The 25,834-nt window shown below is 41.6% G+C and overlaps 2 protein-coding genes across 2 annotated transcripts; both read left to right on the plus strand.

Annotated features, from left to right (window-relative positions):
* On the plus strand, positions 1-24,585 carry kcp (kielin cysteine rich BMP regulator; the record flags this gene model as incomplete). Its single annotated transcript, XM_079223313.1, has 46 exons — positions 1-100; positions 696-1,228; positions 1,541-1,613; positions 1,946-2,250; positions 2,347-2,515; positions 9,725-9,795; positions 9,910-10,003; positions 10,608-10,690; positions 10,772-10,865; positions 11,088-11,167; positions 11,256-11,341; positions 11,474-11,564; positions 11,825-11,924; positions 12,071-12,156; positions 12,362-12,455; positions 12,609-12,758; positions 12,835-12,941; positions 13,031-13,124; positions 13,245-13,418; positions 13,498-13,580; positions 13,674-13,767; positions 14,430-14,612; positions 14,777-14,947; positions 15,081-15,254; positions 15,378-15,460; positions 15,541-15,631; positions 15,707-15,789; positions 15,874-16,047; positions 16,450-16,629; positions 16,748-17,012; positions 17,536-17,618; positions 17,700-17,793; positions 17,866-18,039; positions 18,141-18,223; positions 18,509-18,629; positions 18,714-18,796; positions 19,127-19,226; positions 19,346-19,434; positions 20,153-20,255; positions 20,354-20,496; positions 20,781-20,953; positions 21,681-21,792; positions 21,879-21,980; positions 22,073-22,237; positions 22,348-22,648; positions 23,784-24,585. 46 exons carry the CDS (start codon positions 1-3, stop codon positions 24,002-24,004), a joined length of 6,312 nt encoding a protein of 2,103 aa, XP_079079439.1. The 3' UTR covers positions 24,005-24,585.
* LOC306741696 (uncharacterized protein) lies at positions 4,439-5,346 on the plus strand (the record flags this gene model as incomplete). Its single annotated transcript, XM_079224011.1, has 3 exons — positions 4,439-4,688; positions 4,796-5,017; positions 5,336-5,346. The coding sequence occupies 3 exons, from the start codon at positions 4,439-4,441 to the stop codon at positions 5,344-5,346; spliced, it is 483 nt and encodes a 160-aa protein (XP_079080137.1).
* Positions 24,586-25,834: the final 1,249 nt, after the last annotated feature.

A 25,834-nucleotide genomic window follows, 5' to 3' on the forward strand; every position in this document is an offset into this window, starting at 1 on the left:
ATGGAGAGCGGCAAACTGAGGACGCTCCTGCTGCTGGAGATACATTTGCTCTGTATCTTTGCGTCTGTGCAGTGGCACTCCAGTCCAAATCATGAGAGTGGTGAGTACAAAAGCATGCTTGGTTCGCTGGTTAATGTTTTATTACTTTGCATAGTTGTAGTTTTGTTTGTTTGTTTTTTTAATTTTTATATGGATTTTTTTTATTTTGGTAAAAGTAGAAATACGGCAAACTGAAAGTATTCTTAAGGAAAACTAAAGTGCTTCATGCAACATATTCTTAAGTGTCAAAAGTAAGTACTTGTTTTTGCAGTACAGTCGTATCATATATTATTGTATTCAGTTATTACCAATGATTACTTGTGTGCAAGCAACATGGTATAGCTGTTGTGCTGGTGTAGATCACCTCAACTACTTTACATAATGTTGGGTAGATAAATAATTAACCATGCATCAATTTATATTAGCAGATCCTATGTTTCCATGCAAAATATTTATTTACAAACAAGCGTGGCCTATAGCTATTGTAATACTCAATTGCAAGTAATTGTATTACATACTTACTTTGTGTACATGCACTTAGCCACTTTCCACCACTTGGGGAAACTATACATGTTTCCCATTAACCAAAACAAACTTATCAACTTAAGCTTTTAGCAGTGAGTATTTGTCACAAGTCTGTTTTCTCTCTCTCTTAGTGATCGACCTTCTGGCAGCCCTCAACATGTCCCACCACATAAGCGGTGTGGCCAGACTACAAAGTCCTGGCAGTGTGATGTACAAAATACGTTCCAGAGCACCGTACCTAACTCTTCCTCGTGAATATTCCCATTTGCTGTACTCCAGCCTTCAGGGCAGTATGGGGGTGCATTTGGTGGGGCATCAGGCGTCGGATTCCAGTGCCACTCTTTTTTCTATCTCCTCTGCATCCTCTCCCATTCTCCAAATCATCTCCTCCACCCACAACTTTTCTCTGCGTTTGGACTACCAGGTTGGAGGAGAAGCTCAGGGTCATGCCAGCTTTCACTTCCCAAGGAGAAACCCCTTCTCCGGGGAGGAGTGGGTACAGTTGGCTGTGAGCCTGGAGACTGATAGACTGGCATTCTTTGTAGACTGTCAAGAAGCTGTTGTTGTACCGATAAAAAGTGACGAGAGAATCAATCTGGAACTGCCTCAAGATGCTGTGGTCACACTTGCCAGCACAGCAGGCAAGAAAGACAGCAAATTTAGTGTGAGTTTCTTGCACATACTGAATACCTGTACATAATCGAATACTGACATCACCTTCACTGATTTACATACCATTTACAGTACTCTTTTAGTAGATAATTGAGCCCAATTGCAGTTCAACATTATCACAAAAGGATGAAACAAAAACAGCGACATTACAGCAAATTGGAACTGCAGTACTGTATATTCAAAATGTATACAATAAGTCTTCGTAACAGTTACATTCCTTAGTTTCTGCCTCCATTCTATGTGAATTCTGTATACAGAGTAACATTTAGCATGTGTGCATTTCTGTGTTTCTGTATGAATACAGGGATATTTGAAGACAGCTGAGGTTTCAATGAAAGCATACCTAAGAAGGCCGTGGCTCTGTGACAATGTTACAGGTAAAGAAAGATGTTTTTAACATAAAAACTGAATGCAAATACTTTTTCACAGAACAAGGATATATATATAAAAGATAGATACAAAAGAATATTGCAGAAGAGACCCCACAAGCATGCCTTTCAAAATAAACATTTCAAAGCTCACTATGAAGCCCTCCTCAATTATTTATTTTGTAGTCCCCCAAACAGTTTGTTTAATATTCCTCAGTGTGGGTCTTCATTTTGACAGCATTTTCCCAGGATGTTTGTTTGAGCTCAACATTTTTTCTTTTATTAATGCAAGAATTATTCAGGAATCTCTTCACCCAACTTCTGCTGCTTTCTCCTTCCAGATGCTCTGTCTCCGTCTCAGTTCAGAAACGCTGATAGCTCAGATTCTCGGACTGACAGCAGTCGATCGTTCCAGCAGGATGCATCCTCTAGTAAACATCAAACAAGCAGCAGGGCAACAGACCAAACCAACCATTTTCTCCAGGGTGTCCAGAGTGACCAGCTGCAGAGAGGTGTGGTGCTGGGGCCCCCAGGATCTCCTCAAGGAGTGAAGTCTGTTCCACAGGCACAGAAAGATGACAGGCTGAAGAAGCTGGAGAAGAGGCTGGAGGAGCTGGCTCATATGCTGGACATGGTCAAAGCGCAGGTATGTATTGCACTTAGATTGTATGACTTTCAATGAAAGAACAAGTATGTCAAGTGATATAAAGGGACGTGACATGGAGTTTTTGTTTTTCCGTAGAACGCAGACCTACAGTCACGCGTACAGTACCTGGAGGGATGTGAGTGTGTGAGGCGGCAATGTGTGTGGGAGGGGCATGAAGTGGAGGATGGCAGACGCTGGCAGATTGACCTCACCACTGTGTGTGTGTGCACATCTGGAAAGGTCACATGCCAAGCTAAGATTAAAGGTAAAAAGTATTCAGCTTCTGTCAGTTTTCTATTGCTCCTCTTTCCCTCCCTCATTTGGTCACTCGCGTCTCACATTTACAAAAACATAAAATCAAATCTAACTATGATTTAACAAACCTAACACTAACACACATTCAACTGGTGTTAAGTAGCTAGTTTGCAGATGACCATCCCTTTCTCAGACCCATGTCTTTCTAACCCCTGTCAAAATGGAGGCGTATGTTTCGTCTTGACCTCTGACCCAGCTGGGTTTCGCTGCTCCTGTCCCCCCAACACCAAGGGACCAGTGTGTCAGAGACAGCTGAGACAGGTATTGTTATACCAAGATTAGTGGGGTAGAGTAGATTCATAATGTGTTACAAAACAACTAAATGTCTGAGTTGAACCTTTTACTTTTTGTTGTGAAAATGTATCTTAGATACAGCCATTTTAGCCATGCTAGCGGCAATGTCCAGGTGTGACGATGTCAGTCCACTTTGGTAATGTTCCAACTAGTCCTATTGAATGGAAATCTGCTTCAGCTGTATTTTGTGTTTAGTGTGATTCAGAAAATGTCAGCATGCTAGCATGTTAAACTGAGATGGTAAAATGGTATGCCTCACAACAAAACATAAACATGTTAGCATTGTCATTGTGAGCATGTTAGCATGCTGACAGTATTACATGCATTCAGCTCAAAGACCTTCTATGCCTAAGTACAGAATCACAGAGGCTTCTTGTAATGTCGGGCATGTGTGCTTTTCCCAGCTTTGTCTACAGTAGGTGTGTTATTGTTTTAGCTTGGAAGATTTGCTTATTGTATGTTTGGTTACCCGGCAGGTCTCCAGAACTTTTGAAAAGTTTGAGGTGGGTCATAATCACTCATGAAAATTAAGATTTGAACACCTCTTCTGTTAAGTGTGGTGTTATTTTAGTTTTCTTATAGTTTTAGCTTATAGTTTTAACTTATAGTTTTAGTTTTAGCCTACTTACCTGCAACATTTGACACCACAGTTGACTTATAGTGAGGTAGTACATTTTGGGAAATACAATTTATTTTGCAAATTAGATAAGAAGATCAATACAAATCTCATAGTTGCTAAAAGGCAGACTTTTTTTTTTTACTTCACTGAAATGAGCTAGCTTTTCCCCTGTTTCCAGTCTAAGTGCTAAGCTAAGTTCAACGTCTCCAGGCAGTGGCTGTATGTTTAATGGATCGATGTGAGAGTGGTATCAACCTTCTCATCTGACTCTGCAAGAAAAGTAAATGACTGTGTTTCTCCAAATGTCAAATTATTCTAGTTTTTAGATGGCTCTTGTTATTGTCATGTTAATGTTTTAGCTGTAAGACATTACTTGCCCTGCTGCAATGGGTGAGCCCAATAGCAGGCTATACCTTTGTCCATTCTGGCTATGGCATTGCAGTGGGGTTTAAGGCTGGGTAAGAGGCCCTGTGTCCCACCTCCCAACTTCTAGGCATGTTGGGTACCCAAACCAGAGAACAAGTGTGAAGGGATGCAGCCATTTCAATGCCGCTGGGCCTTTAATCCTACCTCAGGCCTCTGTGAGGACTTCCTCTACTGCACTGGACACAGCAGCAACAACTTCTCTTCCTTTAATGCCTGTATGGACCAGTGCACGTTGGGTGCCTGCTGCCTTCGCAAACCAAGGCAGGATCTTCCCACAGGCCACCAGAATCACAGTCAACATGGATACAACATCTCTTCTGTGAATAGGACTCTCTGTGGGTCCGACCTGGGTAATTTAGAGAATGTAATGCAATACGACAATATAGACTTCAACCATATTGAGCTGGAAGATCTTAAAAAAAACATAAAAGTGTAGACTGCCGCGAGGACCTGGATTTCATTTATACCTGTGATTACCTCAATCAAACACAGTGCCAAGCTTTGGTGAGGAACCAAGCTGGAGAAGTACAAGTAATGAGCTTCTCTCCCGGAGTGAAGTGCTCCGATGTGAGATGCTGTGGAGGTTGTGGTTGCTCCTTTCAACAAAAGCTGTGGAGATATGGGGAACGGTTAAGGCAAGGCTGTGAAGAGTGCACATGCACACATAGTGGCAGAGTTGACTGTGTGTGCAAACACCTGATCCAACGTAAAGAGATCAGAGACCTCACATTGACAGAGAGGAGGTTGTACCAACAGGCTATCAGAAAAGTCTACGCCAGGCCAGGTAAAAATGTAAATTTCCCTCAGCTTTTTAAAATTTAAAGTATACCTTTTCATCATTATTATGTGTTTTACTTGTGTCTGTGTTTGTATGTTTGCATGTGGATTTAGCTTTGTGGAAGGGCTTTGCGCTACTGAGAGCTGAGTTCTCCCCTCTGGCCGGTGATTATGCCTTCTTTCTCCCCTGGCACCGCTACTTCCTGCGACTAGTGGAGCGTGAGCTGCAGTCAATGTCATCATGCCAACTGGCACTTCCATATTTTGAGTGGACAGTGGACTCTGGGTCGATGAAGTTCTCAGCTGCGTGGCAGGCTGGATTGTTTGGAGGAGATGGTGAGCCCGGCTCCGGCTCCGTCCCACATCATCCTTTCCAAGGCTTAACTTCCCGTTTCCACTGGTCCCCTTGTCTCAGACGGCGTTTCAACTCCTTGGTTTGTCAAACAGCGTTTATTCATTTGACAGCCCACCTCACTATACTTTCTATACATTGCAAAATTTTGAGCTGTATTATTGGTACCGGGTTCGTCTAACTAATTTCCATTAATCCCTTTAGATGTGGCTGCCAGATGCAGTGACCCTGCAGAGGACCTTAAACCAGAGAGACTTTCAAGTGTTCTCCCGGTCTCTGCAGACCTTTTCTGGCCTCTTTAGGCTTTGGGTAGGGGGTCACATGGCTTCACCTCTGGCTGCTTACGACCCTTTATACATCTCACACATGGCATTCATGGACAAGCTGTGGGCACAGTGGCAAGATAAACATGAGCATGGATCAAAAAGACAAACTTCTAGAGATGATCATGCTCAAAGTGACATCCTTTACCCTACTGCACAGAGGCATGTGAAGATGAAGCCTTTTGATGTTACCCCCGATGATGTGATTTCTTCCCAGAAGCAGATGTGTATTGTGTATGTGCCCATAACCATTGGTGCACCTTGTAATATCACATCATTAGAAACATACCCACAAGGAAGTCTGAAATATCCAATGCATAACTTTGACAAACCCAATTCACATCGCAACAGTTTTGTCATTGGGAGCAGTGGTTTTAACCAACATGGATATGATCGTAATGGCTATGACCGAAGCGGTTGGGACAGTTGGGGCTACGGCAAAGATGGCTTTAATCGGGACTTTATTGATAGGGATGGATATGACGTATTTGGTTTAAACCACTATGGGTTCAACCGTTCTAATATCACTTGGTTTGGTATGCGTAAGGATGGGATGTTTGAGAATGAGAAGAAAAAAGAGGATGACAAGAAAGATGAAAAGGAGAGGGGTGATAATAACACACACCGAGACAAGATGATATCCGAACTTTTCAATGAAAATGGCTACAGTATCTATGGGTTTGATCCATTTGGTTTAGATCGCAGTGGATTTGATGCATTTGGCTTTCGAAGAGATGGTTATGACAAGGACAGCTGCAACTGGTTCTTCAATGGGCCACACTACCTGCGGTTCTACTTCCACACGCAGCAACATTTGATGTCATCCAGTGACCGAGCTTTAAACAGCATCAACCGTACCTGTGCTCCAGTCACCTCCCTGCCCCAGCACTGGGCCATGCAGGACTGGATGGAATTTAATCTGGACAAAAGCAGTGCTCTGAATGGTCAACTAGAGCAGGAATGGATTGGACAAAATAAGACAGAAAATGCAGCAGCTGCTCCAAATAGGAGCAACATAGGGCTTCCAATCACACCAGATCATAGGTATCAGCATTACAATAAGAATAGTGACAATAGTCTTGCAAAGCCAGCCCACAATTTGTTTGATGCTCATTGTTGAATGACACGGCTCAGCTTGGGAGACATCATTTTAAGTATGTTGCACAGTTGAGTAATGGCCTTCTTAACCCTAGACATCAGCATGAGCTCTCATCAATTTGACCTGATTGGACACACACAACATTTGCTAGGCTGCCATTGGTCAATTTCCAATTTCCAATCCATCTAATATCTTCTTCTCAATAACTTTGAGATAAAAACAAGACCATGCAGTTGCAGATCCAAACTTTATTTTACACTTACAACAGCAAGTTCACAGTTGTTCTCAAGTTGCAAAGTTTCTAGAGTGAGACACAATCATCTAAACCTATCCCCAATGCTTTAGCACCCAAATACCACGCTTATCTCAGTCTTTGAAACTAATATGAAGAAAACAGAACTTGATACATAACACCTGGCTTTACAAGACAGTAGTCATATTTTGAATATTAATTACTTTTATCACTTGTTTTTTTTTTAGCATTCTAACCAATGATGCCTGTTCCTTTGAAACACTGTAGGTTTTGTTTCAAGCTCCACTGGTTCAGCGGCTGTCTCCTTGGTTCTGCGCCCATTAGCTGTCCTGACCTCTGCCATCAGACTCGTTGCCATTTGTACCCTGAGGCTGTCAGCCATGTGCGCAATTGTGCTTCCTGTTTCACAGAGTGGCGGGATCCAGCTACTGGAAACCATGTAATATGCCATGGCTGGTAAACACTGGATCATTTCCTAAAAAAATGGAAGAATATAGTGGGCTACTTTTTACAGCAGTGAGAAGAGAATGGACCATTAGCCTGTATTTACATCGTCTCTGTCTGGTCAGAGAAGCTGAAAGCATTTCATGATAAGAATGACTATTGAAAGGACTGATACTGGAATTAAATGGGACAAATACTTTGATACCAATGTTACAATAGCAAAATGTGATTTAAATATTTTATATTCTGACATAAACAAGTAAAATTGGAGCTGGTTAGCAGCAGCCAGCTGCTAAACAGCTGTAAAGTAGGAAACACATTTTATTTCTCTGTTCATGTTGTCAAACACTTAACAATCTGAGCCTGAAAGTGGCAAAAACAATCACTTTTAGTGGATGTAAATTACTTGCTCAATACTGGACCAATTGAAAAATGTTTTGTCCCTTGTAGTCACTTGGAAACAAAAACATGGGGAAATAGGGTTCAGGTAAAAAAAAAGGTGACCCTTTATCTCTGTAATGTTTTCTTAATCTGCTCTATATACATAGTATGTATTTGTTTTGTATATTACATAAAAGCATTTATATTTTCTTACTTACCTCTAGTGATATCTAGCCATGGAGATAATTAATAATAATGACTTGATAATAATCAGTAATGTCTCCATTAGTCTTGATGATCCATAGACTACATTGTCAGGAGTTGGTTGGAGTTATTTGATCAATAATTCTGTTGAAAGAAGTGCCCTGTTGACAGAAAGCTATGTAGGTTATATAGTATCAGGGACATTGTTTCTGGAAAGTGATATTATTGTTGAATTATTTGTAAGGCATTTTTTTCATGCTTTGAGCAGCAGAAACAAAATTCCCTTAACCCTAAATGTATTTGACAGGTGGACTTTCTGCTGAGGTAGATACCACCGAAGGTCACACTTATCAATATGTTTTTATCTTTAGGATGTAACACATAAATACGTGTAATGGGAAGGGAGTTGCTTTTAGTGAGGAACCCACTGAGAACTATCACCCAGCGCTGCAGTTCTCCTCAACTTTATGGAGTATTTCAACGTTTAGTCAGCTGACTGTTTTGGTTTGTACCACTCACAACTTTCCTGTTCAAGTTTACAGTGACCGCTCTCATCATCAAACTGCAGCAGACAGCAATGTTTTGGCTAAACAAACCTTTATCAGACAGTGGACAGATATGGTGCAGCAATTAGCTACGAAAGAGCCAGATATTTCCCTCAGGGTTGGGTAGAGACAAAAAACAGAGCTAAAAGAGACTAACATTTTTTGGGTGTCCAGAAACATGACTTGTATCTGCTGGATGTCTAAAAATGCAACTGTCTCCTAAGATGCTGACCATATCTTCTTTATAAGGGGACCATTTGACACTTTGTTTTATATTACTACCAATGCATACTTTAAGTTTTAGAGTATGTTGCCATTGTTTGGTAATACAGTTGTACTCAACTTCCTGGTTTGACCATTTGAGGTAACTGTGAAACAAACATTTGGGACTTCAGTTGAATTTGGACTGGCCTCACGAAGGACTCTACTATTCTCTGTCTCTCTTTGTCTCTTTCTTCCTTAGTCCACTCCCACAGAGTTATATAAACTGTGTTCTGTCCTGCTTATTGTTCACATTTTACCGTCTATGTAATACACATGTGCCCAAACAATCCACTGTCCCTTCTCTCACCCCTCTTGACTACTCGCTCTGTCACTGTCTCCGCCTGTTTCCATCCTGCCCTTAATTGTTTCTGCATGTTGGCCAGAAGACTCCAATGGCACCCAGTTGACACAGACTCGCAGAATCCCACACACACACACACACAAACACACACACACACACACACACACACACACACACACACACACACACACACACACACACACACACATACACACACACACACACTTTGATCTCATGCATGCTTGGCTTGCTAGAGGAAATGCTTGTTGGCTGCTGGCACAGTAGGCAGCCTCACTAGCCTCTCTCACACTCTGTGATTATTGCCCTCTCTCACACACAAACACATTGTCTCTGTCCTTTGGAGAGTTGTCATTAAAATAATTATCTGCTGAAATGTCCAAGCTAGGCAAAATAAATATTTCATGAGCTCTCTGAAAGCCTTTGATGGAACAAATTGAGCGACTTTGCTCTTCACAGTGTTTAGTATGTGCTTTACAGTAAACAACGTTCTTTTTCATCAAAATAACATAAACAGTCAAAGAATGGGGGAAGTTGTTGCAGTGATCTATTACTCCTACAGTAAATCTCTTCCAGTGTTAATAGACTGGCTTTAGATCTTTAGCGCCTAGAAGGCTGTGGGCATTTGTGGTTATAGATGCGGCCCATAAAATATAGTATGTGTGAGAGCAAGCACATATATAAGGTGAAATAAATCTGCATAGATAGACAAAGAGGGACAACCAATGCTCAAACTTACTTCCACATTCCTCCTTTCTTACTTAAACTACCAGGATACACTCTTTATCTCCGGGGATATTTCCGACACACCCACAAGCTCGGAAATGTTTATCCACTTAAACTTCTGTCTCACTTTCAGGCTGTGAGCTGGATGGTACAGTTCATAATGTGTCCTACAGTAAAGATGGCTGTCAGACATGTACGTGTAAGGTGAGTATCTTTGTTTTAACATTCACATACACTAAAACAAACATATTCGAGCCTAACCAATTGCTCTGGTGTTCCCTGTTCATCATTTTCTCTCACCTTTTTTTATGTAAACAGGAGGGTAACAGGGAATGCTATCATCAACCCTGCCCTTCACTCGACTGCACACAAAAGGAGACTGTACCTGGAGACTGCTGCCAGCGATGCAGAGGTAAGGACAGAGCAAAAACACAAATCTGTCCTCAACAATCTTTATTAGAGAAAAAAACTGAAGCAAAGCTTCAGCCTCAGTTCACTACATGAAACACTTTTATGAAGAACCTAACTTTTTTTTTTAAATGCCCAAAAGCATAGATCCTTCTTTGTATAAATTCATTTTGGAATACATCCAAACTCTGAACTGCCGTCACAGTTTATCAGGTTCTTTCCAAAATGTAATTTGTCTAACTGTCTCACAAAGGTTTTAAGAAAATATCCCCAAGATTTGGTTCGCAAGATCTTAACAAGTCCTTAGGCAGACATTAAATGGGATGAGCATTCACCTATATTTGGAAAAAACAGTAATAGTTAGTATGGCACCACAAAATCATTGTTACTCTGATATTGTATTAATAGAATACATTGGTAGTTTAAAAATGGTCAGAAAGCACCACTTCCAGACAGCAGGGGGTGCAAATTTGCTTGCAGATTTGAGGGGTGATATAAGTCCATGCAACAGATAAGATTGTTCTTAATGCAAATGGTTGAAAGAGACATTTTTATTTCCTATGTGTTCATTTCAACACCAGTTAAGCTATGTAAAAATGTGCTTGCAGGCTGCATTCATTCTGGTGTCCAGTATGATCATAGAGCCGAGTGGAGGCCGGTGGGGAATCCTTGTGATGTCTGCTACTGTTTGGTGGGTTTGATACTGATTGGCAATTTAACCTTCTTATCTTCTTTATCACCTTCATCTGTTTTGATATTGTTCTCTCACCAGGAGGGTCACGTCCGCTGTGAGAAGGAACAGTGTAACACACCATGCAAAAACCCAGCTGCCCCCTCACCCAATACCTGCTGTCCAGTTTGTCAAGGTTGGTTTCTTCAATTAACTGGAGCTGTGTGTGTGTGTGTGTGTGTGTATGTGTGTGTGTGTGTGTGTGTGTGTGTGTGTGTGTGTGTGTGTGTGTGTGTGTGTGTATGTGTGTGTGTGTGTGTGTGTGTGTGTGTGTGTGTGTGTGTGTGTGTGTGTGTGTGTGTGTGTGGGGCTTCAGTAAACTGTAGAGACACAGCGTGTGTTTGTGGATGTCTTTTAGGCTGTGGTGTGAAGGGTCATGACTTCTCTAACGGAGCTGTGATCCCGACTGGAGACCATTGTCAAGAGTGCACATGTTTGGTATGGAATTTATTAGCACATTCATCACTACATTTCTATTTTTGTGTGTATAAATCAAGTTTATCTTTATTATATCTTTCTCCTCCAGAATGGAAATGTGGCTTGTTCACCCCTTTCCTGTCCTGTCTTAACTTGTCGAAACCCTGTGCATCGTGCTGGAGACTGTTGCCCACGGTAACCTACCTGTCTAACCTCATCCATATCACTTCAAAGCCTGCCTCAATCCACCTCATTCAACTCCTACTTTTCCAGACAACTGAAACATTTCCAGAAGTTTTACATGTTTACGGTGTGTGTGACCTGTAGGTGTGAGCAGTGTGAATATGAATCCAAGGTGTATGTGGATGGACAGAAGTTCCCCTCCAGGAGAGACCCCTGCCTCCACTGCCGCTGTTCTGTAAGTTCATTTTGACCACGTTGTTTTATTCATTATGTTCATGTGACTGGATGATGTGTTGGCATGTATTCAAGACCCAGGGGTTCAAAGAAAACCTGGCAACATTACAAGAGTAAAGGCAAATGGAATTAAATATGAACATGAAGCTGTTTCCTTTCTTGAAAAAATAGTGTATATATATATAGATATGGGTTATCTGCAATAACCCATATAGCTATATCTGTATCTGACTATCTATGTCTCTCGTGTCTACCTGTTAGGCAGGAGAAGTGTCTTGTGAGCGTATGGATTCATCATGTCCTCCGCCACACTGCAGTCATCCAGCTATGCGCAAAGGAGAGTGTTGTCCCACATGCAATGGTCAGCAGACTGCATCTGTATATTTGTCAAAAAATATGCCATTTCCTCATGTCTTTGTCAAGTTTGTTTTGCATATTGCATGCCATCCTCCAATTCTAATGTTACTGTTCAAGCATATTACAAGTTTATTGTATTTGTTCCCACAGAATGTGAGTATGACAGGAGGGTGTATGCTGAAGGAAAAGTGTTTATCCCTGCTGGAAGTGGACCCTGCCTGCAGTGCCGGTGTAAGGCAAGTCCAGGCAGTATATTCAAAAAGAACGGGGTTAAACTTGAGGAATTTTGTATTGAACCATGTTCGTTTATACCATTCAAAACCTTTGATACAACTCTAGTTACCTGATCGAGCAAGCCCATAATAGCTATTATTGTTCTGTATGATCTTTTAAACCGTAACACACTATCACAACGTTTTCATACTCTTTAATCTGTTTTAGGGTGGGAATGTAAGTTGCCGTGACGAGAAGTGCCCTTCTGTCCAGTGCTCCAACCCCATTATAGATCCACAACTCTGCTGTCCAATCTGCAAAGGTTATAACACACACACACACACACACACACACACACACACACACACACACACACCTACACACACAAACACACACACACACACACACACACACACCACACACACACACAGGTGCAACTCATCAATTAATATATGACTCCTCTTTTTCATTGTAGCGTGTGTGTTGGAGGGGGTAGAATATGAGGAAGGCTCCAATTGGCACCCTGAGGGTCCCTGCTCCAGCTGCACCTGTGTGAATGGAGAGACGATGTGTACACACACACAGTGCCCCCCGACCGCTTGCCTACATCCCAGCAAGACTACTGGTAAGACTGTGTGTCTAAGCTTTGTTTATATACAGGTGACAGTGTAACATCAGTACACTCTTTTTCCTTTCCTCAGGCTCATGTTGTGCATTGTGTGAAAGCTGCACCTACAACCATCGTATCTATAGCAATGGTCAAAGGTTTACGACTCCTGACCACCCTTGCCACATCTGCACATGTCAGGTGAGCACATCTCCATTCTAAAAAAACACACACACACAATACATTTGTTTGCCTTCAAACGTGCTGATACAGCCCTCCCTTCTCCTCAGCATGGCAGCGTAGAATGTGAGAGAAGATCTTGTCCCGCACTCAACTGTTCTAACTCATACACACCACCTGGAGAGTGCTGCCCAAAATGTCCAGGTACCCAAACTCATAACTAGATTTGGTCGTGAATAAAGTAGTAGGTGTTTTGTTTGAATTTTCTATTACTTTATTTTCAGTCAGCTCACTATAGTGTCTATGTGTTTGCATCTCTCACAGACTGCTCCTTTGAAAACCGCATATTTGTGGATGGAGAAGCTTTTGCCAACCCTGTGAGTGTGTGTGAGGAGTGTAAGTGTGTGAGCGGCCAGATTGACTGCAAGCAAGCCCAATGCCCTCATCCTCACTGTAACGCGCCTCTACACGGATCCTGCTGTCAAAACAACTGCAATGGTGAGGAAACATACATTTTTTATAAATAATATAAATGAATCTAACTAATTTAAATTTTCACAACATTCCTCGATATCAGGCTGCAGCTATGCTGGGAAAGAGTATCCCAATGGACAGGAGTTTCCCCATCCTACTGACACATGCAGGACATGCAGCTGCATAGTAAGAATAATGAGCATCACAGCATGATTAACCCTGCTGTGTTGATCACCTGCAGGTTTTTTTTTATTTCAATCTGTGTCGTGTTTCTTGTAGAATGGGAATGTCCAGTGTCTGATGAAGAGGTGTCCACTGTTGCCATGCTCCAACCCAAATGTGCTGCCTGGAGACTGCTGCCCCCAGTGTCCTGGTAAGGATGTGCAAGAGAGAAAAGAAAGTGCTCTGAAATAGACGCGAGGTTAGTTATTGTATGGGCACATCATTTTGCTCATATCTCAACACAGTAGGCAGTTGGAGCTCAATGAGGCAATTAGTTTTACCATTAGCGCTCGATTACCACAATTTGCATAAAAAAGCGTACTTGCTTTGGCATAAATCACACAGACACAATACGCATATTTTTATATCTCTTTTTTTCTTGCATGATAATTCATTTGGCATACATTTAATGAAACAAAGCTAACTAACTGAGTCCATGGCAACATTTACCTCCCAAAAATGTACACTTTTTTACACTCTTATTGGTAGTGAGCAGCTATTATTTCCTTTTCGTTCCTGTTTTAAATTGGTATTTTATGTTTTTATATGAAATGATGTCTTCATATCGACTTCATCTGATCCTTATTTTGAAAAGAGAAAGCTTAAGAGAGACTATTATAATAATCCTGAAACCATGTGTTACTGGTAGTTTTCCTTTCAGACTAACGCTACACCTCCTAATTAGATTGGCTGGGTTGGTACATCTTCTATGGTTGAGTTTGTTTCCTGGCTCATGATGGTTGAACATAACAGAGATTATGAAGTTGTATAGTGGAGACACACAGTTGATTTTTTTCACTGATATTCCCTCAGCTCCTCCATCAGACTGTGTGTATGAACAGCAACCCTACAGGCACACCGAGCGTTTCTACCACCCAACCGACAACTGTCGATCATGTGCTTGCACCAATGGGATTGTTCACTGTCAGCGCAAGCCCTGCCCCTTTGCTCCATGTTCTCATCCCATCACACAGCAGTGCTGCCGGACATGCGAAGGTACACTTTCATATCTCTGCCAAGATATTGTAACACAAAGATAAAGCAGTTTGTATATTTTGATCAATCACTTTATGTCATCAGTTTCAACAAAAGACCCCAGCAAGTGTGACGCAGCACTTTTTATGGTTTAATCATTTTTCTCTGTCTCATTTCCCTTGCAGGCTGCTTATACGAGAGCCGAGAGCGAGCTAATGGGGAGACTTGGGATGATGCATCTGATCAATGTGCAGTATGTGTTTGCCGTGAGGGCTCCGTCCGATGCGAGAGGAAGCACTGTCCACCGTCCAACTGTAACCACCCAGTCCAGAGACAGTGCTGCATGTCCTGTGATGGTCAGTGAAATGTTATTCGCAAATGTTCCAGTTACTGAAGACACAGACATTTCTGTCAACAGCTTTAATTGGGAACTGTATTCCCAAGGTTGTTTTTAAAAAATATCTTAATAATCCAGTGTTCTACTTGCAGGCTGCATGTTTCATGGTAAAGAATACCCGGATGGCACAGAGTTTGCTGATGACAAAGACCCTTGTGGCGTATGTTACTGTTACGGAGGCGAGGTCATCTGCACCAAGATACCTTGCTATGGAGAGTGCAGTCACCCTTACAAACCACCCGGACAATGCTGTGGAGAATGTGAACGTATGTAAAGTCAAAATCAAACTCTGCCCACATTCCAGGTTTAGGATCATTCATTTTAAACTTTCTTTGTTCATCTTTCCCATGATTACAAAATGGCAAAATATACTTGTCTTTATTTGACAGGCTGTTTCTATAACAGTGCAGTCCTTGCAGATGGGCAGTCAATCCCTGACCCAGGAAACCTCTGCGCTGAATGCACCTGCCAGGTAGTATAAACATACATTCGGGTTCACATTCCTGCTCGTTAATCTCTTCTAGACAATGTGTGATGCTTCTTCTCTTACAGAGTGGTTCAGTGCGGTGTGTGAAGATGTCATGTCCAGCCGCACGTTGTCCTCACCCGGTCACCAACCCTTGTGGCTGCCCTGTCTGTGACGGTAACCAGCTTACAACAGATCACAGTTCATGTTATATAGAGTAAGTCATTAATTGATGTTTAACTTTGTGTATAGGTTGTCAATTCCAAGGTGTGACATACGTTGATGGACAGATCCTTCCAGGAGGAGAGGGAGGGTGCCAGGACTGCACATGCTCAGTGAGAGGGAGAAGGGCTGCATTTAGTTTGGAGGTCTCTCTGCACCCTCACAGCTACTGTACATATTATCTTTTTTCCCCATAGAGAGGTGACGTGGTGTGTACACAGAGAAGATGCCCTGCTGTGTCATGCCCACATCCAGCTCTGGATGGCTGTGCATGTGGAGTCTGTGATGGATGCAACTTCAACGGACGAGGCTGTTTCAACGGAGAGCGATTCCCACACCATGCAGACCACTGCCAGCTCTGCTCCTGTCTGGTACTACCACTCACGTATTTTAATTTCAAATACTTGCCTCTTGTAGGCTCTGAATAGTTTGCTTCTTCCCATAGGATGGCAGCTGCAATGTCCCAGAGTTACACCAAAAACAAGTGTCAAAACATATTGACGTCAGTTTGCAGCGTAATCCACATTTTCCTGTTTAGTATGTTACAAACAATCATTGCTTAAAAATGATATATACGTCTCAAAGACTTTTAATGGAGTATCAATGGAGCATCCCTTCCAACAGGATGATTCTGGGAAGAGTCATTTTTTGCACATGGTGCATGAATACGCCTAGCTATATCTACTTCATCTTTTTTATCTTTAGTTCTACGGACTATAATGAATATACAAAAGTAACATTGTCAACCTCAATGTGTGTGTTTTTCTCTATAGAATGGTGGTGTGGTGTGTATGCATGTGTCTTGTCCAAGAGTGACCTGTGCACGTCCATTGACCCCTCCTGGGGAATGCTGCCCTGTCTGCACAGGGATTTGTCTTCATCGGGGTAAAGAATATCAGTCCGGCTCCTCCTTCACTTCTCCCTCTGATTCCTGCTCTTCATGCTCTTGTCTGGTCAGTCTGATAATCCTTAATGGATGAAAATGAAACTGTACTTGATGAAGTCAAATTACTTCATCAAAAAACTTTTTCTTTCTTTCCAACTTGTTCCTTCATCCCCTTCTCTAATCAGAATGAGGTTGTGAACTGTCAGAAGAGACCTTGTCCAGTCCGGTGCTCCCACCCGGTCCCTTCAGATACCTGCTGCCCCGTCTGTGACTCCTGTCTGTATGAGAGTGTCGTCCACTCTCACAGTCAAACCTTCAAATCCTCCTCCAACCCCTGTCAGCGCTGCACTTGTGTCAGAGGCACTGTTACCTGTGTGCCCCTGGTCTGCCCACCAACACCCTGTGTCCGACCAGTTACCAAGCCAGGACAGTGCTGTCCGGAGTGCACAGGTACTTCCTGAACTGTTTGAGTAAATGGTATGAGAAGGCTACTACTGTAGCAAATATGTGGCCTCAATGTTTAATCTAAATGAACCCCGAAGCAACAATTTGAAGACATTTTTTTAATAATTTTCTCACTCACAATTTGTCATCATGAGATGGACAACATATTGGGGCTGCTTTTTGCTTTCTGTTTTACAGCCAAGTTGCATCTTCCATGCATGATACTTTCAAGCCTTGGCCTATATACTGAAATAGAACAAAACTATTTTTAAAACAACAAAGAATGTATATTAAATTATACATATTATTATTTGACCATTGATCATTTGGTTTTAACTTTTACCAGTTCCTGAAATTTTACTTTAGAAAGCAACTAAAAGTATTTACGGGAATTGATTAAAGCCACCGCAAATTCAAGGAAATCCCAAATCACACATGCATGAACTTGCAGACATGCAAACAAGCTATATCTCTCTAAAAGAGACTTAATTGAAACCTGTCTTTGTCCCTTGTCTGTCTGTGGTCTCAGTGTGTATGCTTGATGGGCAGGAGTTCAGTGACGGGATGACATGGACCCTGAGTTCAAACCAGTGCTCCACCTGCACTTGCCAGGTCTGAGTTCTCATCTCTGTATTTTTCCTCCATATTTTCCCTTTCTATGAGTTTGATTGTTAATCTATCTGAGTTTTGCAGACAGGTGAGGTGCATTGTGCGTCTCCTGAGTGTCCCAAGCTGCCTTGCATGCATCAGGTTACCGATCCAGGCGCCTGCTGTCCTCGCTGTAGAGGTAAATAGATTTCTGAAAATTGTAATCGCAGAAGGAAATAGTTTTTACCAGTGATTTCATTTTCCTTCTCAGGTTGTGTGTATGGAGGAGAGGAGCATACAGAGGGCAGCAGCTGGTTTGCAGACTCCACCCCCTGTATGACGTGTATGTGTGTGGACGGGGTGACCACCTGCTCTGAAGTACGCTGTTTATCTCCCTGCATCAACTTCATCAGCGTGCCTGGGGAGTGTTGCCCTGTGTGTGCTGGTAAGCACATGAGGATCTAAGTCACATAAGCTTCATGGTTCATATTTGATTTTAGTTTCGTTTTGGTGCTTGGTAATCTTATATTATTGTTTTCCGCGTAGACTGTGTATTTGAGGGCAGAGTGTATGGTCCAGGTGACAGTTTCCATCCAGCCGATGACCCCTGTCAGATCTGCACTTGTGAGGTACGATACATACACACCTGACAACTGGAAACTTGATTGTGACAGTTTTTTTTTCGAGAGGAAATTATTAAAGCAGCAAATCTTCAGCCTTGAGAAGCTGGAATTACATGATATTTGCCATTGTTTTTAAATAGATGAATTAAATTATGAATTAATTGTCTCTGATTATCTTCTATCAATTTATAGATGAATCAACTAATTGTTTCAGCTGTCCTTGAAGTAGTTGAAATAGAAGGACTGTTAGTAATAGTGGTCATTGTAATCCGACCTGTGTGTGTGTCCCAGGTGATGCCGGATGGAGAGCAACACCTGAGGTGTTACCGAAAGCAGTGTCCCAGTCTGGTCGACTGTCCTAAGAGCAACATCTTGTTCTCTGGGCCAGACTCCTGCTGTCCTGTCTGTGCACGTCAGTACCAAACTGCTTTTGTGACACAATGTTTGTTATCTCTGCATTGTCACTGAGCTCTGTAACATTTGTGTTTGTGTTTAGAGCCTCTCAGTAACTGCACCGCTGCACTGATTGGCAACGAGGTCTTGGCAACAGATGACCCTTGTTTTACCTGCCACTGCAAGGTACCGCAGTAACAACACTTTTCCTAGGCTCTATTATGAAGACAGTACGTCAAAAATAATAAGCATTACATGATGTATGACTCAATCTGAAGCGAAGTAAGAGAATGACGCTGATACAGCGTGTTATAGCCTGTTATGGATACATGTATGTAACACATTTTCACAGTTTAACAAACAAGTGATGTAATTAGCATATTTGTTGGAACGATTTGAGTGAGTTTTAGTTTGACACCGCTGCACTTTGACATCTAAATTGTTGGTAGTGATCAAACTTCTATCAACTTTCCATGTGATTTTGAGCAGTACAGTGATCCTGTGTTTGTGATTTAGGACCTGACATGGACCTGCTTACACCAAAACTGCCTCCCAGTCACTTGCCCTCATGATGAACAGTTCAACTCTCCAAACTCATGCTGCCCTGCTTGTAAAGGTGAGATAACTTTTGCTTTCCTCCCGTTTGTCTAATTGCTGTCCATACCTTTTTTTTTAAGAAGTCTCATTGGCATTACAACATACATTTTTGTCATGATTCTCCTGTGTTTCATGCAGATTGTGTGATTGAGGGCCAGAACAGACGGGTGGCCAACGGCAGCAGCTGGACAGACAGCGATGACGACTGCGTCACATGTACCTGTAACGTGAGTCGAACAGAAATTCTTACACCGCTCATGCAATGCTTCAACTTATGATCGTAGCATTTCCAACCACCATTTAAAACAATGTTCAAATACAAGATAATATGGCAGAGCAAGTATTAACATAGGTTTAGGTTATAATAAACAAGACTAGAGGACAATTACTAAACAAATAAAAGGCATTTGAAGAAGTTTTGAAGAAAGAAATTAAGACAGCAAAAGATGGGTCTGGCCATAGGATCTATCTTCAAGGTCTTGCATTGAAGAGTTGAATGGTGAAAATGTAAAAAGAAGTCATACAACCAAGGTGCATATGCTGAAGAAGTTATGATTGCACAACATTTCTCAGAATCCTAGTTACACCGAAATAAAGACCTCACACCTAACATTAGAAAACATTTCCTAAACAAGAACAAGATCTTAACAAGATCAGCTTTTATAAACTGATCTTAAGTATTATATGTCAAATATGAATTTGAAAAGTAACTAGTAACTTCATCTGTCAGAGTAAAAAGTGCAAATGTGTCTCCGAAATGTCATGATGGCAGAGTAAAAAGCATCATAAATTAGAAATACTCAAGTACCTCAAGATCATACTTTAGTACAGTACATGAATAAATGTACTTAATTACTTTCCACCTCTGAACCCAAGATTGTTAATCTTGTATCTTTTCATACTATCTACTTTTAAAGTAATCTGTTCTGTCTGTTTCATCCTTAGCTGGGCTATATTGAGTGCAGCATTGAAGAGTGTGTACATGCAGTTTGTCTAAATGGCCAGAAACAAGTGAAGATTCCAGGGAAATGCTGCTACGAATGCCAAGGTACTGAAACTATCCAACACAGTGAACTTCCACAACTTTAGTGTTCTGCCTCACAAGTTTAATGTGTGTGTATTTGTGTCTCTGTCTGTGCGTTGTAGAATCAGGGGCGTCGTGCTTGTACCAAGGAACAGTGTATCACTCTCACAAACAGTGGGAGGTGGATGAGTGCACCAGCTGTACATGTGTGTTTGGAGACGTACACTGTCACAGTGAACGCTGCCCTCCCCTAACCTGTGCAACAGTCAGTAAAACAAACACACACACACACACACACACACACACACACACACACACACACACACACACACACACACACACACACACACACACACACACACACACAGTCTTTGTTGGTGTTTCATCATTAAACATTAATAAACACACACACAATTAAATATCTGACATTTATCATCAGTGTTAACACTCGCTGGCGTGTGTGTGTGTGTGTGTGTGTGTGTGTGTGATGTGTGTGTGTGTGTGTGTGTGTGTGTGTGTGTGTGCGTGCGTGCGTGTGTGTGTTTGCAGGATGAGATGCCCGCCATTGTCCCAGGTTTGTGTTGTCCTCATTGTCTTCCTCGTCCAGCCACCTGCATTGCCTTTGGCGACCCTCATTATCGCACCTTCGATGGTCGCATGCTGCACTTTCAGGGAGCGTGCACATACGTCCTGGCACAGGACTGTGAGAGTGGAGACTTCAGGTGAGTGGGTCACCACGGTTACCCAAGCAAGTGTTGCATGTTTTGTTTTGCCTACTACTGCTCTTTTTGTTTGCCTTGTAAAAATCATTCAAATTAAACAATCTTAGAAGGAACAACACTCTTTGGTTGAACTGCTCACAACTCACATCCATAACCAGTGATGAGCGGTCAGAAGTAGATGTTGTGAACATTTTGATACATTTAATAAATTAGAAATATCTGATAGCACAGTGATTTATTCTCACTGGTTTGAAGTTGGCAGGGGACTTACGTTTTGTCACATAATTATATCTAGCAATATTTAGTCATATTTAAATCAAAAGGTTATGACAGCTGATCGAACTCACACAGTCCTGATGAAGCAAATTATCCGCTTTTTAGTGTTAACTTTTAAATAAATAATAAACAACTGAATTTTAACCTTGATTGTTGTATATTTACTTTACAGAAATACTTTTTTAAACCAATTTCTCAGGGGCAACAAGCCAAAAAGGTTGGGAGCTATTGTCCGACACATATTTTGCCTGTAAATTATCTGACACACGCTAGTTTGCAAAAACATCCAGTTTTCAAGATGCTTTGCTTTTGAAACCTGAGTTCATACATTTAGAACAGGAATCGGCCACTTTTAAATTCAAGTCTTTCATGGCGTTAAGAAAATATCAATAAAAGAAATCGACAATCAAAATGCCATTTCACGCCCAATGACTCCTCCTTGTTTGTACAGTGTTCATGCCACTAATGATGACCGTGGGCGTAAAGGAGTGTCCTGGACCAAAGAGGTGACTGTGTTTATCGGAAACATCACAGTGCAGCTACTCCAGGACTGGGTTGTGAAGGTCTGTGTGTACAAATGCTTGAGATAATTTTTTTGCACAGTCATGTTTGTGATATGCATCCACACAGCTGTTTTTGTACTCTTCAGGTGAATGATGAGGTTGTGACTTTGCCGTTCCTCAGTGAACCGTATATCTACGTAGAGCGACAAACAAACACCATCCTACTGAACACTAACATCGGGCTGAAGGTACGGTCTTTTTATCTCTCATTTGTGATTAACGTACAGTAAGGCCTTTCAGCTTCTGTCACACACGTATTCACCAACTGGTTCACCTTTAGGTATTGTGGAGTGGTCGCTCACATCTGGAAGTGAGTGTGCCCGGCTCCTATAAGGGCCACACCTGTGGGCTCTGTGGAAACTTCAATAACTACTACCAGGATGACCTCCGAATGCCCAACGGACGGCTCAGCCTGTCAGAGTCTGACTTTGGAAACAGCTGGAGGGTAAAATAAATAAATAGAACAACACAGAATACACAGAGTAAAAGTGAAATCGCCATACAAAAACAAGTAATTTAACTGCATGCAAATCAAAGACCTGTCTGTCATTTTAGGTCACGAACAGTAGCCATTCCCTGTCATCCTGTCGCCCCGGGGAGAATGTTGATCCCTGTAAAGACGCAGGCTACCAGGCCAAAAAGGGGGCTAACGCTCGCTGTAAGGTCCTGAAGTCTGCTGCCTTCAAGTCCTGCCATCGCGTGGTGCCTCCTGACCCGTGGTACGGAGCCTGTGTGTACGACCTCTGTGCCTGCGGGGCCAACACTGATGAGTGTCTGTGTGACACACTGGAGGCCTATGCCAGTCAGTGCCGAGCGGCTGGAGTCGTCTTGCAATGGAGGAGCCCATCGCTGTGTGGTGAGTAAGACACACACTTAAAGGTTCTGTTAATATATTTTCTGAAGCAACCCCTTTGCTGGATGAGCATGTGGTATGATGGAAATAATCAGCCAAAGTTAGAGCAGTTTTTGTAATTTCACATGAGAGATTTCTGTATTTCTGTTTGTCTCTGTGCTTTCACTCACATATTTGCTCCGTTGGAAAAGGGTGATACAGACATACCTCTGTGTAGCAATCAGATTTGAGCAACATTTTAATCAAAATACTTTGACATTTTGGGGTTGTTTGCATATGTTGCCAAATCACTGTTAATCAAATCCGATCAAACCTCACCCCTACTGTCCTGATGAAACAGACTACAGTACCTTGCTGTTTCTGAAATGACTCACTCGTTCACTACTTTATATGATAGTCGGGTTTCCAGGTTCTGTCATGGAGAGATGAGGGCCCATGTGGAGGGAAGGCAACGGACCAGAATGACAGAGAGCGTATGACAAGATCGTCATGTGATGTTTTTGTTCCTGCAACTGCAAAAATTGCAAAAGTAATGGGTGCAAAATATTTAATATCCCAAGTAGGACACCTCCCAGTTTGCTCAGAGTGCATTCGTTGCTATTGAGGTGAAACAGCTCATGCTGTTACGCTGCATTTATGTTTATTCAACATTCTTAACATTTGTCAGGCTGTATGATCAACTCTCAGGTTATCATTTTTACGTGTGTTTAGAGTTTCAATGTGGGAGTCGGCTTTAAATGGAAAAATCATGTTTTTTGTGTCAGATGAGAGTGATAAGAGATCATTATACTGAACTACAGTGCAAATTGGCCATATTATATTTGTCACCGCTTTCAGTAAAAAAAAAAAAAAATGTCTCATAACAGATTTTTGTATTTTTAGCTCTCAAAAAGGTCTCTATGAGTCATGTTCTGTTTTCAATCAAAAACTCACCCAAAGCCACCTGCTCCTGCTTTAAACTGCTCAGTGGTCCTTTACAGTGCTAGAAGCAAAATTAGCCTCAAAATGAAAATTAAAAACTTTTGGAAAAAGTGATCTTATTGTTGACAACTGCTTACCCACTGCCCCCCTTTGAAGCCATAGTGTTGACAGTGTTCTCAGTCTCTCATTGTGTTCTCTCTATTGCTGTCTGCTACAGCTGTCGGCTGTCCAGTGGAGAGGGGCTTTGTGTTTGACGAGTGCGGACCCCCGTGTCCCGTCACCTGCTTCAACGTGAACGTACCACTGGGGGTGATAGAGAGCCACTGCTTCAAGCCCTGCGTCCCAGGCTGCCAGTGTCCTGCTGGTCTGGTTCTACACAACAACTACTGCATACAGCCAGAAAAGTGTCCCAAGATCATTCATGGCAACCCCCCATGATTCCTTGGTCTGTTCACTTTCGAGTGAACACATATGCACTGCCACCTCTAACAATCTTCAATCCACTCAAGGACTGCTAAAGCCTTCTGTTACTATATACACTTTGAATACAAAAACAACTGTGGATTTAACAAATTGACAGAAGTGAAATATTGCATTTTAATGTTTTTATTAGCATTGTTTTACTTGTATATGTAGCACTGAATATTTATACAACACAAGGATTTTGTCATTTTTTTGTCACATGTTCATTGGTATTGTCCTACCTGTTTTGTTTTACACATTTATGATTATATTTTCCACAGACTTTAGATTATTTTAACAGTATTATTTGCTTCCAAAAGAGCATTTGTTTACTGTTTTTTAGCACTGTGCAATGTGTGACTATATTTAAAGGAAGCCACATAATCTCAGGTACTCTTTTTTTGTTGCTCTCCATCATACAAATAAACAAAGTCTTCACTAATGTCATATATGTGGTATTTCGTTGTCATCAAGACGTGTTTATGATCTTGGTAACACTTTATTTTACAGGTTTTCATTTCTTTATTTTTCCAAGAATAAAATATGTTAATGTCTAATTGAAATGTTTTGAATGAATTTCAACTGCTTTTATTGAATGCTCAGCGGGTCAGCTGAATATGCAAAATGTGAATAACTTAACAATTCAACATATATGGAATTTACTTAATATTTGATGTAGCTTCTTTCAGCTGAATTCATCTCAGTTAACAACTGCTGATAAACTACAAGAACAGTCTCAGAAATGTTTGATATTTTTTTTATAATTAGCACTATATGGTTCTTTTGAGGAATCTTCCTAGAAAACTAGGAGGAAATTACAAACCTAAAAAAAAAGGGTTACCTCTTTCTTACCAGTGGATGTTTTATAAGATTCATGGATACATATCAGAATCGGAATCAGAACCATTTATTTGCCAGGTATGTTACAGATATGAGGATTTTTTCTTGGCGGGTGGTGCATACATTAGACAAACAACAACAGTCAACACAGTGCAAGAAATAGAAACATATTACATTTACAATAGAATATAAAACATACAATAAAGTGCACAGACAAACAGATAACATTACTATAAACAAGTGTACTGTGTACAGTACACTTGTTTATAATATGTGTATGTGAAAGTGTAATGTTAAAGTGACATGAGGTATGAAGGGCAGTGCAGTGGAGTTCTGTCAATGAGCCCGACTGCCTAGGGAAACTATTTAGTTTAGTGTGGCGTGAGGTCTTGGTCCTGATGGACCGCAGCCTCCTTCCAGATGGAAAGGACACAAACAGTTTGTGTCCAGGGTGCGAGGGGTCAGCTACACTCTTTCTTGCTCGCTTCAGGGTCCTGAAGGCGAACAAGTCCTGGAGGGACATATAATGTATGAGAAAAGCATCATAATATACAATTTACACATTTGGAGCCACCAACTTTCCCTCATGGTTTTCATGGCCTTGTATCACATTTCTCCCTCTGACAGATACACTGTCACTTTTGTTGCTCGGTAATCTGATCCAGCTGTTTTGCAGAGGACTGCTGTAACCATAGTAACAGCATGTATAATTTATCAGTTTCCACGGTGGTGAAAACATGGAGCAGGTAAGATGTTGTGTATTAGTTTTCGTGTGTATGTGTAAATTACAGCTAACGTCTTTACATCTTCCTTCAGGAGTGCATCACCGGTCTGTACCGATCCCTGGGTAAATCTGTTGGAGCGGATCTTTCCTCTGAAGATGTGAGTCTCATCTACCACAAAGTGTTTCATGTTTCCTCCCACACAGATGAAGCACATGTGGCCATGAAGAAGGTAAAAGACATT

This window comes from Taurulus bubalis (genome assembly GCF_910589615.1).
Source record: "Taurulus bubalis genome assembly, chromosome: 9".
Taxonomy (NCBI): domain Eukaryota; kingdom Metazoa; phylum Chordata; class Actinopteri; order Perciformes; family Cottidae; genus Taurulus; species Taurulus bubalis.